The following is a 17,126-nucleotide window of genomic DNA, read 5'->3' on the forward strand; positions in this document are numbered from 1 at the left end:
GCTTTTTAGGAAATGGAAGCTACTTTGGCAAACATTAGAGTGCCTGATTGCCTAATGGCACTGACAAGAGGTGTGTGAAGTGATATCTTTCCCTGAGTTTGCTTTTCCTTGTCATCTTGTAAAGTTGTATGTTACTGGTGATCTAGTCAAAGTGTATAAATCTTCAATAAACTGTTATTATGTTTTACCATATATTACCTCCTCATTTATAATTAGGGTAACAGTAAAGCATAAACCTTACAAAATAAAGTGGTTAATAAGCAAATTTATTTAAAAAAGATTGTCATCACTCTCTGGGTATAACAAACATTTGTATCAATATCAGGCTGACATTTACACATAAATACAAAGATATAACAGGAACAAGGCAATCTTTTTTTGGTTCATTTGTTATCTACAGTTTGTAATTTACTCTTTTAATAAATCATATCATCTGTATTGTCTTCAAGCATAACACAAATTTTATAAATACATTTGTGAAGGCTTGAGGTAAACCTTCAGTATAAATATGTATACAAGTGTTTACTGACTGTTTTGTCATATGTTTGGTGAAAACTGTCTTCATGATCAGTACAACTGGTTTGACTAATACATCCTTATACCACACTGCAAGCCTTCTCACAAATTAAAACTCTCTGATTCTTGTCTGGTTGTAACAGAAATCATTACCTCCTAACTATAGGGACAGCATTATTGTCACACATCTAGTAGTTTTAGTGTCATTATTTTTCATTGCATTAACATAGTAAGTGTATCAAAATGTAGGCTTTTCAGTACAAGAAAAAGTTCAAATAATGTCAATAACCTCAACAACAGTAATTGGACATTCAAATGCTGTTTAATGGTGATTATACTATAGCAGTGACCTTCTTGCCTACATAAGTGAGGTTCCTTAACATGCAGAGCCATGCAATTCTTTTCTGTCAGAACATTCAAATTAACAAAGACCTCAAATTAGAAGTACAATTGGTTCATTACTTTTGGAACTATTGCTTAGATCCATTTCTTGGTATTTTCTTTGTCTCATAAATTTGTATTATCCTTTAATTCTGCTACAATGCACCTTCACTAACACCAGAAATTCACTTCACATTTGTAGGTAAAAACTGTTCTCCATTATGCCTGATGATGGATGGTAGTAAGTTCTGTCTTACTGCTAAATGTCTATTAGAATGAATTATCACTCAGGTCACCATCATAGCAAGTACAGATTAGCACAGAACATTCTCATTTTAGGACTATGGATAAGAAAAAAATAAAGTATAAATATTCACTCAAGGGACTTCGGCTTTAGGGAACATTTCAACTCATTTTATATATTTATTTTACATATAAATACTTTGCAGATCATTTCATAACAAATAATGTAGTCCCATAAAAGCTGAGCGTCCCTCATTCTGAGAAGTCACAATGCAGTTATATTTACATTTTATTACATTACATTAACTATGAAATTATGCTGAATATATCACAGTACAGAAATTAATTGAATTTGGAGAGTACACATGGCAGGGAATGCATTAAATATCTTTAAATGAACAGTAATATTCAGCATGTGACAAATATTTAACTATAATAACATATACATAAATATGATAACAACAAATTTGTGGTATGCAAGTTAAAAATCAGTGATACCAAAATCTGTCACAATGACTAATAATTAACAGCACATTTTGCTGCAAATTATTTAGAACTGATACAGGAAACAACAGTTCTTAGCAATTATCTGAACAGTTCCAATCCTTAACCAAGGCAAATTATTTTCTTGTCCCTCTATGGAAAAATTTGAGTCCAGGTCTTTAAAATGGAATAATGTTTTCCATTTTTTGATGTGCAATGAAGTACTTAAATAATTCTATAAAATTCTTGAAGGACGAATGGAATACCCTTTCTCAGTATTTATATTCTTAAAAAGGGGAAATTAATAAACCGCAACACATTCAGATGGCACAAAATTTAAAAAATCCGATGATGGTTTGTGCATCTTTGTGTTATGTGATCTTACAGTTATTACAGTTATAAGCTTCCTATCACAGCTTAAATAAGTCACTACTATGTGAACTACTACACATTTTGCCAAATGAAACTGTAATTTGGTGACTATGAAGTAATTTTGACTGTTGGTGTTCTGTCCACATAAGGCCCTAAAATCTTAGAAAGATTACTTTGACAGTAGACTCAAGAATTATTTGTTATGTAACAAAAGGGAAAAGACAACATTCATACTGCAAACAACTGGGCCACTCACAAACAACTGTAACACTCTCAAACATACGGACTACTCCCAAATAACTGGACAATTTCAGACATTCTCTTTTTAACAAAAAATTAATGGGAACAGTTTTCCTTTCTAATACCACTTTCTAACAAGCACAGAATGAACTGTTTCACAAGCACATTTCATGCCTGCAGCTGGCTAAACTGGCAAACATTTGTGTGGCTTTGCAAAAATTCATCACTGTTTTAACATAAAAGATCATATGACAGACAAAATGTAAAAAAAAAGAACATAATAATAGCAATAATTGTTATTATTTCTGACTTTGGGAACACAAACTGGAGCAATCTTGATGATACATCAATGCCTTGATTCAATTACTGTCTGTTTGAAGTCAGATCGTCTGCGCCACCAGGGGGTTCCACTACGTGACGTATCAAGAGGTGGATCAGCAGCCATGTTGCTATGCCTGCAATGAATAAGATTATTTTTTATGGAATATAACACTATATTTTGTATCTACAGAAGATTAGTTGTCTCTATGAAAGAAAAGGAAAAAGGGAAAATATCTACAGTCATGAAAATTGTCACAAAAACAAAAAGATTAATTACTTGACTGAAAACAAGTTTATGAGTGAACAACAGTTTTATGAAATGTTGCCAATAACATAGTGTAAAGAAAATAATCTGCTTCACCCGAGGCAGAGCATTACACTAACAACCAGAACTAGATTCAAATAAATTAAATTTGCTGGCAGTGGTACACAGCTCTGAAACACATTTGAGTAAAACTGAAAATCAATAGAACTGTGTTCTGCTAAAGAGAACATTGCAAAATACATTGTGGCTAACATGGATTTATATATATTAAAACAGTTTAAGGTTAATTGATAAATGAATATCAGTATGTGTAGTGCACTAGTTTAGCAATAATTCTGTAGCTGATGTTCTGAGAGGGTGCTAAGCTTTGCTATAAAAGGTGCACATGGAATGGATGAAGAAAGAAGATTTAACATAAAAAGGTTATGACTTTTTATGCATCTCATCAGAATCAGTGACCATCCTGATAACTATATGAATTCATTTGAGAGAGTAGCGAATTTATTATGCTAAACAACAGAACTGCCTGAAATGCAGCAAACTAGAGGAACCAGCCTGCTCATAGCACTCTTTTCTTTTACATGAAATACTGTGTGTAAATTCCTTGGGGTTCAGCTAAATAACAAGTTGAAATTGTGTCAGCACAAGAATAAACTAATCAAGAAGCTCAGTTCAGCATGTATAGTCTGTAGAAACACCTCTCCTATTGTTGACTTAGATGATAGTATTGGATTATTTTGCATATTTTTAATCCTTGGTATATAAAAAAATTATCTTCTGGGGCTGTACACCTAAAGTAAATAAACTGTTCATTCAGTAAAAGTGAGCAATAGGAATATTTTGATAATCGCACACTTTGCAGAAGCATTGTTACAGCCCTTTGAATTCTTCTATCAATTTCCCATTACATTTAGTTAGTGGCTTTGGTTATGACAGTAAAAATCAATTTCATGTTAACTGTGGTCTAAAAAAAAAATCGGAACACAGGCCAATAAAAATTTTTCATGTGGGCTCTGCCTCCCTGTGTAAGGTTCAGGATGGAGTTATCTATTACGGTGGGAAGATCTTCAATAAGCTCCCATCTAATAGATATAAAAAATTGGGAATCCCTACCAATTGAAAATAAAATCAAAAACACAGTTCGTTAGCCACTCTTTCTACAAATTATATGAATATTTAGATTCAAAGATTATAAAGTTCCATTCATTATGTGGCAAGTATAAATGTTTGTTGCAAATCTGTGTGATGTAGTGGCATAGTAATATACAATAAACAGGACACAGTATTAACATATGTAGGAAACTGTCTTCTCTGAAAAAATGCCAGTGTCATCAAGTAAATATTAAGCTACCAATACAACATAAACATCAGACATTTAGTATGAATGAGGAATCAGCTTTATTAAAAAAAATAGCAGCACACAGAGGAGGTGGTGATGAGTGGCAGACAGGTAAATTTGAAGTGCATTTAAAAGTAGATGATGCCAGCTCTCAGCCAGGCACACCGAACCAAAGACAGAATGTCTCAGAATGTTTCTAGTGGAACAGACTGCAGACAGAGCCTGGAATCAATGGTGGAAGGGAAATGCAGTAGGTCTAAATATTGGAACTGCTCCACTTGACCAGCAGTCTCAGGTAGCACCTGATGAATGCAAAGAGTCACATTGTTGAAATATTGTGCATGAAAGACACTGCTATCTGGCAGAACATCAGACACCTTAAGATGCCAACAAACAGCCAGGAAAGCCTGAAGAATTATTTCTATTTCATTGCCAGTATAATTTTTGTAGTGTTAAATTGGTTATGTCTGAACAGAGTAATGCAGTGGTTCATGATTTAATCCCTAGTAATGATTTTCTTTTTTTTGTATTAAATATGACTTGACCTCTCATAACACGGTGTGGGTGTAGAAAATGTGTCTCATTTCAAGAACTCTAGTCTTCACATTACCACATGTCTAAGTGACAGCTTTATATTAATTTTCATTTGTCATTCGTTATTGGTCTTCCTGTATATATGAATGAAAATGAACTCTGCATCACAGGAGATGAAGTACTGGTGGAAGTAAGGCTGTGAGGATAGGTCATGAGTCATGCTTGGGTAGAGGCCCATGAAAGGCAAAGTTCCCAAGTTTGAGGTTCAGTCTGGCACACAGTTTTAATCTGTCAGGAAGTTTTAGATGAGTGTGGTCATTATTTTACTTTTTTTAAAAATTTTTGACACTTGTCTCTTTCTTGTAGATGCATACTACTTCCATGATACGACAATGAAATGAATGAATGAAAGTTTCATTCAGTAGGCATCATAACACACCGCAAATTCTTGCAATGAAGATATACAAAAACTGGTTTCATTCAGAGTTCTGTGTCACAAAAACAGATACATATAAATGCAGTAAACACCAATGTTGTTGTTATTTAATCATCTTGCTGTACATACATCATTTATAACATCAAGAGTCATTTAAATACTTGATGATTATCCTGATGATCTGTAATGAACTGTTAGTATTGTGCCATAGCTAGTTGATACAGCTTTAAATACTTCCATTTTATTGTTGCATTTTTAACATACAAATTATTTATCTCTTGACATTCAATGCTGTTTTAACATATTGAAAGGAAAGCTTGTAAAAGTTGTAAACTCACTCATTCAACAACAAATTTGTCTGGTTGGTGATAACCTTAAAGCTGGGTTCCCTGAACTCAGTCAATCAACTATGAGATCATCATCTTTCCCAGTTGTGACCCAAACTAGTGATTTACTCACCAACATACTTTGTAATGACCTCTCAAATTTATCTGGTTCTGTTTTAGATCATACTGATTCCTGACACTCCTATACTATTACTGGCATTCTCTGTACACACCTGTATCGATACTGGTGGTGCCTCTCGGGCAGCAGTGTCTGCATATGATGATGTTGCTGCTGCTGTTGCTGCTGCTGTTGCTGCACCAGTCGCACCAGAAGAGGCTGGTACTGGGAAATGGCAGCTGGGGCAGGAGCAGGGGCTGGTGGCAGCTCCTGGAGGGGCACTGCATCTCCACTTAGGTCCTGGGAATAGTTTTTGGTTTATATATTACCTGCTACCACAACAATACTCCCTTTTTTAGTCCTTTATCTTATTTTAAAAAATACTGATAATGTATTGACAAGATTTGTGTGAATTCCAGCAATTTACTAAAGAAATTTAAAACATATTACTGCAAATGGTTGATGAGTTCTGAGGTAGCTATTATAATTTAGTGACTGACAAGAATGAATATGACAACAGGAAAAACAAACATTCTGGGACAATACACAAGTCTTCAGCATAAAGAAAATTAGTATTACTGTTAACTGCCATTTGTGAGGGACATAGTGAGCACAGGGTATTAAAAAAAGAAGTTTGTTTTAGAGACAGTAAAAATCACTTTAGAAAATTGCAACTGATGACATGGCTTTTAGTTCTTTGTTGGTTTTCCCCTTTACCTCCTTATACTGGTTTTCTCAGATAGCTGTTCAAATCATCTTTAGTTTCTTCAAAGCCAAGCATAATTCCATGAAACTCATTACCAGCTGGAAATTACTATGGAGTGGTCTTTGCAGGGTTCTGTACATTGAAAATGTCAGTGCCCAATCATGCCTACCACAATAAACTACATAAGTTGACAATATTGTGTGTACACCACATTTGTTATTTAGCACACTGTTTCTCTCATTCTCAAAGATTTGTGATTGGGATTCAAAACCATATACTTTGCTGCCCACTAAAGCCACCTGATAGTTCCTAAGTATTCTTCATTCAACACATTCACAATTTTTACCACGGAGGACTTGTTGGGCTATTAATATTACTTCCCTTATTTATATCACTGGCAAAATTCACAAACTGGGATGTTCAACACGTCAGTATAGTCATTCTGATTTTCAGTTCTTGCATGCAGTATTCCAAGAAATCTTTCTGCAGCTTACGATGAACATACTACCTTAGAAAGAAAAGTAATTTCTAGTCTTCTACAGTCCAGTGTTAATACTACTATGCTCTTTCTACTCCAACTCTATGGGCAGCAGTGAACAAAGGTTCCTTGCCTGCAACTATGCACCACTGTGTGATAAAATTCCCTCTGGAATATTTTTTTTCATGATGTGTAAGATGGTGTAGAAAACCTGTAGCAATTCATGCCACGTAGGAATGGAATCTCAAGCAATGAACCTTAACTACTGACATTCCACTTTATTGTAATATTAGAGTAACAGTTTCTGTGTGAGGTTCCGTCGGAATTTTTATCACTGCCTGCAAAATCTTATGACATGACAATGCATTTATATTGGAGGTTTATTTACATTGAGCATACTTAACGCAATCTTGTATGTCATATTCGTGTTTTAACCCATGGTAAACATGATGAGCAAGAAAGGTAGTCATCGCTATGAGCACTAATGTACGCCCTCTATGGAACAGTTATCTGTTCAATGCCAAGACAGATTCTAAAGTAACTATCAGCTATGACATGTCAGTTGTTTTGCAAAAACTGAATGCCTTTCTGTTGACTTTAATAATGTCATATTCAGAAACCCCCCATGAACCATGGACCTTGCCGTTGGTGGGGAGGCTTGCGTGCCTCAGCGATACAGATGGCCGTACCGTAGGTGCAACCACAACGGAGGGGTATCTGTTGAGAGACCAGACAAACATGTGGTTCCTGAAGAGGGGCAGCAGCCTTTTCAGTAGTTGCAGGGGCAACAGTCTGGATGATAGACTGATCTGGCCTTGTAACATTAACCAAAACGGCCTTGCTGTGCTGGTACTGCGAACGGCTGAAAGCAAGGGGAAACTACAGCCGTAATTTTTCCCGAGGACATGCAGCTTTACTGTATGATTAAATGATGATGGCATCCTCTTGGGTAAAATATTCCGGAGGTAAAATAGTCCCCCATTCGGATCTCCGGGCGGGGACTACTCAAGAGGACGTCGTTATCAGGAGAAAGAAAACTGGCATTCTACGGATCGGAGTGTGGAATGTCAGATCCCTTAATCGGGCAGGTAGGTTAGAAAATTTAAAAAGGGAAATGGATAGATTAAAGTTAGATATAGTGGGAATTAGTGAAGTTCGGTGGCAGGAGGAACAAGACTTTTGGTCAGGTGTTTACAGGGTTATAAATACAAAATCAAAAAGGGGTAATGCAGGAGTAGGTTTAATAATGAATAAAAAAATAGGAGTGCGGGTTAGCTACTACAAACAGCATAGTGAATGCATTATTGTGGCCAAGATAGACACAAAGCCCATGCCTACTACAGTAGTACAAGTTTATATGCCAACTGGCTCTGCAGATGATGAAGAAATAGATGAAATGTATGACGAGATAAAAGAAATTATTCAGGTAGTGAAGGGAGACGAAAATTTAATAGTCATGGGTGACTGGAATTCGAGAGTAGGAAAAGGGAGAGAAGGAAACATAGTGGGTGAATATGGATTGGGAGAGAAATGAAAGAGGAAGCCGTCTGGTAAAATTTTGCACAGAGCATAACTTAATCATAGCTAACACTTGGTTCAAGAATCATAAAAGAAGGTTGTATACCTGGAAGAATCCTGGAGATACTAAAAGGTATCAGATAGATTATATAATGGTAAGACAGAGATTTAGGAACCAGGTTTTAAATCGTAAGACATTTCCAGGGGCAGATGTGGACTCTGACCGCAATCTAATAGTTATGAACTGTAGATTAAAACTGAAGAAACTGCAAAAATGTGGGAATTTAAGGAGATGGGACCTGGATAAACTCACTAAACCAGAGGTTGTACAGAGTTTCAGGGAGAGCATAAGGGAACAATTGACAGGAATGGGGGAAAGAAATACAGTAGAAGAAGAATGGGTAGCTATGAGAGATGAAGTAGTGAAGGCAGCAGACGATTAAGTAGGTAAAAAGGCGAGGGCTAATAGAAATCCTTGGGTAACAGAAGAAATATTGAATTTAATTGATGAAAGGAGAAAATATAAAAATGCAGTAAATTAAGCAGGCAATAAGGAATACAAACGTCTCAAAAATGAGATCGACAGGAAGTGCAAAATGGCTAAGCAGGGATGGCTAGAGGACAAATGTAAGGATGTAGAGGCTTGTCTCACTAGGGGTAAGATAGATACTGCCTACAGGAAAATTAAAGAGACCTTTGGAGAGAAGAGAACGACTTGTATGAATATCAAGAGCTCAGATGGCAACCCAGTTCTAAGCAGAGAAGGGAAGGCAGAAAGGTGGAAGGAGTATATAGAGGGTTTATACAAGGGCGATGTACTTGAGGACAATATTATGGAAATGGAAGAGGATGTAGATGAAGACGAAATGGGAGATAAGATACTGCGTGAAGAGTTTGACAGAGCACTGAAAGACCTGAGTCGAAACAAAACCCCGGGAGTAGACAACATTCCATTAGAATTTCTGACGGCCTTGGGAGAGCCAGTCCTGACAAAACTCTACCATCTGGTGAGCAAGATGTATGAGACAGGCGAAATACCCTCAGACTTCAAGAAGAATATAATAATTCCAATCCCAAAGAAAGCAGGTGTTGACAGATGTGAAAATTACCGAACTATCAGTGTAATAAGTCACAGCTGCAAAATACTAACGTGAATTCTTTACAGATGAATGGAAAAACTGGTAGAAGCGGACCTCGGGGAAGATCAGTTTGGATTCCGTAGAAATGTTGAAACACGTGAGGCAATACTAACCTTACGACTTATCTTAGAAGAAAGATTAAGGAAAGGCAAACCTACGTTTCTAGCATTTGTAGACTTAGAGAAAGCTTTCGACAATGTTGACTGGAATACTCTCTTTCAAATTTTAAAGGTGGCAGGGGTAAAATACAGGGAGCGAAAGGCTATTTACAATTTGTACAGAAACCAGATGGCAGTTATAAGAGTCGAGGGGCATGAAAGGGAAGCAGTGGTTGGGAAAGGAGTGAGACAGGGTTGTAGCCTCTCCCCGATGTTATTCAATCTGTATATTGAGCAAGCAGTAAAGGAAACAAAAGAATAATTCGGAGTAGGTATTAAAATTCATGGAGAAGAAGTAAAAACTTTGAGGTTCACTGATGACATTGTAATTCTGTCAGAGACAGCAAAGGATTTGGAAGAGCAGTTGAACGGAATGGACAGTGTCGTGAAAGGAGGATATAAGATGAACATCAACAAAAGCAAAACGAGGATAATGGAATGTAGTCAAATTAAATCGGGTGATGCTGAGGGAATTAGATTAGGAAATGAGACACTTAAAGTAGTAAAGGAGTTTTGCTATTTAGGGAGTAAAATAACTGATGATGGTCGAAGTAGAGAGGATATAAAATGTAGACTGCCAATGGCAAAGAAATCGTTTCTGAAGAAGAGCAATTTGTTAACATCGAGTATAGATTTAAGTGTCAGGAAGTCGTTTCTGAAAGTATTTGTATGGAGTGTAGCCATGTATGGAAGTGAAACATGGATGATAACTAGTTTGGACAAGAAGAGAATAGAAGCTTTCGAAATGTGGTGCTACAGAAGAATGCTGAAGATAAGGTGAGTAGATCATGTAACTAATGAGGAGGTATTGAATAGGATTGGGGAGAAGAGAAGTTTGTGGCACAACTTGACTAGAAGAAGGGATCGGTTGGTAGGACATGTTTTGAGGCATCAAGGGATCACAAATTTAGCATTGGAGGGCAGCATGGAGGGTAAAAATCGTAGAGGGAGACCAAGAGATGAATACACTAAGCTGATTCAGAAGGATGTAGGTTGCAGTAGATACTGGGAGATGAAGCTTGCACAGGATAGAGTAGCATGGAGAGCTGCATAAAACCATTCTCAGGACTGAAGACTACAACAACAACAACAACAACAACAACAACAAGAACAACAACAAGAGATAAAGTATATGTATTACTTGAGCTATATACAACCTGGGCACAAGGGAAGGCCTATTCAAGTACTGGCTTTCAATGGGGAAAAAAACTCATGGTCCTACTTTCAGGAGACAATCCCCACACAGAAAAAGTAGGTATAAGTATGTTATATGGACTTGGGTTGGGAAGCACTCTTCCATTGATCATGGAAAAGTCACTCTTACATGAAATGTTGAAAGGACCTTCTGAATTATCCCTGGAGTACTGCTTGTGGTTTTGCAGTGTTCCAAAATGCAGGTTTGAAGACTTACTGCATCATGTACTGGGGTTTGATAAGGAGCTTTCAAATGTTCCATAAATGAAAGTGCTGGGGGTTTATGTCCTGACAAAGGATATGGGGTGCAAAGAATCAGTCTGCCGGTTCCTCACAGCACCTGATGTTTAGAAGCTGACAGGCATTAACAGTGAAATTAGTGGGAGCTTATCATGCATGAAATGTGCATTTCCTTACATTGATAAAGGCACATCTTCTAGTAGATCAAGTGACCTGTGGCATAATCTCTAAGAAATCATTGTAAGTTTATCTATTGAGCCTAGGTGGAAGAACATTAGGCCCTGGCAAACAGTCATCACCAATGTTGACTGAAACATTGAAAGAGACTCTTTGTTGATAACATATTTCAACTGTTGCATAAAAATTCATATCATCCCATAGATGATAACAATCTGGTCACAGAGAAACAATGCTTCATCTGTGAACAGCTAGTTGCACTAACATAAGAGTCAAAACACTGATGCAGAAGTGTACCCATCCAGGAAAATAAGCTGTTGACAGCATCTGCATATGCTGTAAATGACATGGCTCAGCAGATTGTCATGTAAAATGCAGTCAAGAACTCACCATTACTTGTTGCAGCTACATATCTTATGCTGAAACTAAGGACATCATCAACTACATGAAGCATTTCCTCCTTCAGCCGGGATTATCCTTGTTGTCCTAAGCCTCCCCCGATCAAAAGTATCAGGTTTAAATGCTCCTAAGATGATCAGTTGCTTCCGACATTTTCCTATAGAAGCACCATCATTATGGAAATTTCTCTCCATACACATGTTGAGCAACATAGCTATTGCCATTTGTTAATCCACACATCCAATGAGCATCTGCTAACTCTATTTGTTTACACTCTATTTCACTGCGCCAGAAGCAAAATCTGTGATGAACACTAACAAATAGTCACAGCCAAGTTCTTTATCACTACTTAAACCATTTATGCTACATGTGAATCGGAAAATTATGTGAGTCACTTCTCAACATTATCTTTTGTGAAATGGAACACACAGCACTAGCAACAAACCTAATATTTACAGTGCAACTAAACATAATTAGGAGGATAGTTTGAACAGATCATACAAGAACGTGCATCACGAGGTATGCTGGTGCATTCCATTCCATGTTTCCCACAGTTAATATGCTGTGAGGACTTGTGAATATGAGTTCTAACATGGAAATAAAGTGTTTCCTGACCTACATCCATTCAACACATTTTCTTTATCTGTGTGTCCTGAAATTTTGGCTGTATCTTTTGTTACAACTTATTTTTTTGCACATTTGCAACTAATGTATGTAAAAGAAATGTGAATGCAATCAGGCACAGTCAAAATTAAACAATGTTATGTAACAGTGACTCTCTCTAATGCCACCTGACAAGTTTCTTCTTGTAGGAAGTTTTTACTGACTTGTTTTGTGGAATGTTAGGACAATACAGTAAAAGTATTCTGATAGCACTGCATCCTATAATAAATGTATTTAATGGTATTCATTACTATTTGAGAGGAAGACATGCAATAATCCATACCCATGTTACATCTACACTGATAATAAATGCATACACAAGTAATATTGCATGCAAGGACACAATAAAGAACAGATGATTAGCAAGATGGCTAGACTATAACCAGGTATAATTTGGGGGAGTTCTGCATATAACATGGTCCTCACTTAAATTTCCCCATAATATGCATTTCAGTAAATGACTGACATACACTCCTGGAAATTGAAATAAGAACACCGTGAATTCATTGTCCCAGGAAGGGGAAACTTTATTGACACATTCCTGGGGTCAGATACATCACATGATCACACTGACAGAACCACAGGCACATAGACACAGGCAACAGAGCATGCACAATGTCGGCACTAGTACAGTGTATATCCACCTTTCGCAGCAATGCAGGCTGCTATTCTCCCATGGAGACGATCGTAGAGATGCTGGATGTAGTCCTGTGGAATGGCTTGCCATGCCATTTCCACCTGGCGCCTCAGTTGGACCAGCGTTTGTGCTGGACGTGCAGACTGCGTGAGACGACGCTTCATTCAGTCCCAAACATGCTCAATGGGGGACAGATCCGGAGATCTTGCTGGCCAGGGTAGTTGACTTACACCTAGAGCACGTTGGGTGGCACGGGATACATACGGATGTGCATTGTCCTGTTGGAACAGCAAGTTCCCTTGCCGGTCTAGGAATGGTAGAACGATGGGTTCGATGACGGTTTGGATGTACCGTGCACTATTCAGTGTCCCCTCGACGATCACCAGTGGTGTACGGCCAGTGTAGGAGATCGCTCCCCACACCATGATGCCGGGTGTTGGCCCTGTGTGCCTCGGTCGTATGCAGTCCTGATTGTGGCGTTCACCTGCACGGCGCCAAACACGCATACGACCATCATTGGCACCAAGGCAGAAGCGGCTCTCATCGCTGAAGACGACACGTCTCCATTCGTCCCTCCATTCACGCATGTCGCGACACCACTGGAGGCGGGCTGCACGATGTTGGGGCGTGAGCGGAAGATGGCCTAACGGTGTGCGGGACCGTAGCCTAGCTTCATGGAGACGGTTGCGAATGGTCCTCGCCGATACCCCAAGAGCAACAGTGTCCCTAATTTGCTGGGAAGTGGCGGTGCGGTCCCCTACGGCACTGCGTAGGATCCTACGGTCTTGGCGTGCATCCGTGCGTCACTGCGGTCCGGTCCCAGGTCGACGGGCACGTGCACCTTCCCGCCGACCACTGGCGACAACATCGATGTACTGTGGAGACCTCACGCCCCACGTGTTGAGCAATTCGGCGGTACATCCACCCGGCCTCCCGCATGCCCACTATACGCCCTCGCTCAAAGTCCAGCTGCACATACGGTTCACGTCCACGCTGTCGCGGCATGCTACCAGTGTTAAAGACTGCGATGGAGCTCCGTATGCCACGGCAAACTGGCTGACACTGACGGCGGCGGTGCACAAATGCTGCGCAGCTAGCGCCATTCGACGGCCAACACCGCGGTTCCTGGTGTGTCCGCTGTGCCGTGCGTGTGATAATTGCTTGTACAGCCCTCTCGCAGTGTCCGGAGCAAGTATGGTGGGTCTGACACACCGGTGTCAATGTGTTCTTTTTTCCATTTCCAGGAGTGTATTTTACATGTATGGCATTAAGGAATAAGCTAACCATGCCAGGAGTGTATGTTCAATTCAGTGAGGAAGATTACAGCTGCCACCACTTGCCTTCAGTGTTTGCTTCTCAGATGTCCTCCCACCAGAGTGCAACAACACCTAGCTCTTCAGAGTTATATATTATTTGTATGTACTCTCAGTCTCTAGCTATGGAATCATTTGTTTGGGGTAAAGTGTTCAGCACATGGCCAAAATGTTCAGACTACAAAAAGTTGCTTAAGAATAATAGATAGATCAGTAATTGGGATCATTGTCAAAAACTACAATCAAATTCTAAAACATAATGCTTGTTCCTGGAAAGTTTTAGTCCCAAGAACTGTGATGGAAAATACTAACTTCCTTTCATCTTCCAAGCTTAAAATCACTAGATATGCTGACTCAGTTTAGGCAAATGAGGTACATCAAATGCAATTGAGAGGTAATTGTATCATCATGGTCCTGATACCTAACAAAAGGGTGTATGCTCACAGCACATTAAATGCATGCAATGACTCATTATGAATTGTGAATAAAAAAGTGTTACTTCAGATAGCTGTCAGCCAAACTAACCCAACCCAGCCAAACCAACCCAACTCAACCAAACCCTACCCAACCCAAAGACAAGGTATCATCTGGTGCAGTCACAGACCTGATGTAACAAAAGTGTGACATATGTAACCAAGCCACTTATTCCTGCAGCTTCACACAAGAGTGCACACTGGCTTTCTAAGTTACACTGTCATTAGGGTGACGTCAGTACATGTGGGTAACTGCTACAAAGTTATATTGGCAAAAATCTTTAATCAGTAATCACTATCGAGCACTGAGATAATTGTGTCTTCTATGCTTTTGTAAAAGCTTCTCATGTCCATGTTCTTGGATGAAATATGGGTATCCTATGTTTTTATCATCACTCCTTCATTTACATTAGATAACAATGATAGTAATACATGAACATGCAATGAGTTTTGCCAATTTTCGTAATATTTATCCTCAGATGTTAACGACCATCAAAATCTGCCCTTTGGCAAATTCTCTTGTATCATTATAAAATAACTTATTACAGCAAGATCACCTAATTACCACAATATAATACAGTTTAATCACAACGGCAAAGAAATGATAATTAAGGACTCAGTTAAAATTATTGGAGTTACGATAGATGAAAATTTATCATGAACTGATCACAACACGGATTGCTTAGTAACACAGTTAAATGGTTTTGTTTATGCAATGAGAGTTCTAAACAATGTAACTGATTTAGCTATTACCAGCAAGTGCAGAAGACGGAATACCGAACATGAAGGAGGAAGTAAATTGGTAAACTAGACTGGCAATAGAACTGCCATCTGTTGACGAGAAGAATAATGCAGGACCAACAAGCCCAGTAGTTCATAATTTGAATTAGTTATTTACATGTAAAAGGGAACAACATTACAGAAAATGTGCATGAAAAGTGTTAAGAGTAAGTTATGAGTTGTAAAGGAACATTTTGAAATGGGCAGTATACAACCGCAGTATACAACCACAGTAGAAGTGGTAACTGGGAGCCAGCAGCTTAAAGCTTATACATAAAACTGTAAAACTGAATAAATTTTTCAAATTTTTCTTCTTTTCCACGAGTGGGACACAAACATTAACTTATTGGGGACACACAAGGCGATGTGGAATAATGTGAAAAAAAAAAACTCGCTATTGACCAAAATGGAAGGTAGCTAAACCTTAAAGTCCTCTCTGTCAAAAAGCCCTGTATCATTTAATAGTTAGCAGCAACAACAATAGACGGACACACTGAAAATATGAGTAATACAGCAATGTAATGAAATCGCTAATCAATAGCTGGTAATTCAACAAAGCTTACAGAAGACAATTAAATTTTATGTCATGAATGACAGACAAATTTTAATTTAGAAAGGGGGCACAATGACACACACACACACACACACACACACACACACACACACACACACACACACACACACACACACACACACACACACAAAAAAAAAAAGCAGTGCATGATGGGAGAAGCAACTGTATTGTGGAGTTAAGGAGGTGGCTGCTGTGGGGAAGGGGAGTGATAGCAGGGCAGGAGTGGAGGACATCAAAGTGTTACTTGTGGGAGCACACAGGGGGGAGCTGGACAGAGGGTAGAGAACCTAGATGCAGTCAGGAGGTTAGATGGAGGGCAAGTGAGGGTGGGGAGGATGGTGGCAGAGAAGGAAAGAAGTAAAAAGACTATCGGTGCATTGGAAAAACAGAGAGCTGTGTAGTGCTGGAATGGGAACAGGATAATGACTAATAAAGGGTGAGGCCAGGAGGATTATGGAAACACAGAATATATTGCAGGGAGAGTTCCCACCTTTGCAGTTCAGAAAATCTGGTGTTCGTTGGAAGGATCCAGTGGCACAGGCTGTAAAGCTTTAAATGAAGAAACTCATGTTGGGTGATGTGCTCAGCAGTGGGGTGGTCCAGCTGTTTCTTGACCACAGTTCATTGCTGTTCATGTGGACAGACAGCTTGTTGTTTGTCACGGTCATGTAGAATGCACCACAGTGGTTGCAACTTAGCTTGTAGATAGCGTGACTGGTTTCACAGTTAGCTCTGCCTTTGATGGGATTGGTGATGCTTGCGACCAGAATGGAGTAGGTTGTGATGGGAGGATGTATGGGACAGGCCTTGCATCTAGATCTATTACAGGGATATGAGCCATGAGAAGAAAGGTGTTGGGAGCAGGGGTTGTGTAGAGTTGAATGAGAATATTGTGTAGGTTTGGTTGGCAGTTGAATAACACTGTCGGAGGGGTGGGAAGGATAGTGGGTGGGACATTCCTCATTTCAGGGCATAATGAGAAGTAATCAAAACCCTGGTGGAGAACGTGATTCAGTTGCTCCAGTCCTGGGTGGTATTGAGTCACGAGGGGAACACTCCTCTGTGGCTGAACAGGGGGGCTTTGGGAGGTGGTGGGTGGTTGG

At 39.0% G+C, this 17,126-nt stretch overlaps 1 protein-coding gene across 1 annotated transcript in view; it reads right to left on the reverse strand.

Annotated features, from left to right (window-relative positions):
• Positions 1-245: 245 nt before the first annotated feature.
• LOC126456113 (uncharacterized) overlaps positions 246-17,126 on the reverse strand; it is a 605,540-nt gene continuing 588,659 nt past the window's right edge. Inside the window, exons 8-9 of the mRNA XM_050091867.1 lie at positions 5,690-5,874; positions 246-2,690 (exon numbers count right to left, since the gene is read on the reverse strand). Coding sequence (XP_049947824.1) covers positions 2,582-2,690; positions 5,690-5,874 — 294 coding nt within the window. The 3' untranslated portion in view covers positions 246-2,581. The remainder of the gene's footprint in view (positions 2,691-5,689; positions 5,875-17,126) is intronic.

This window comes from Schistocerca serialis, chromosome 2 (genome assembly GCF_023864345.2).
Source record: "Schistocerca serialis cubense isolate TAMUIC-IGC-003099 chromosome 2, iqSchSeri2.2, whole genome shotgun sequence".
Classification (NCBI taxonomy): domain Eukaryota; kingdom Metazoa; phylum Arthropoda; class Insecta; order Orthoptera; family Acrididae; genus Schistocerca; species Schistocerca serialis.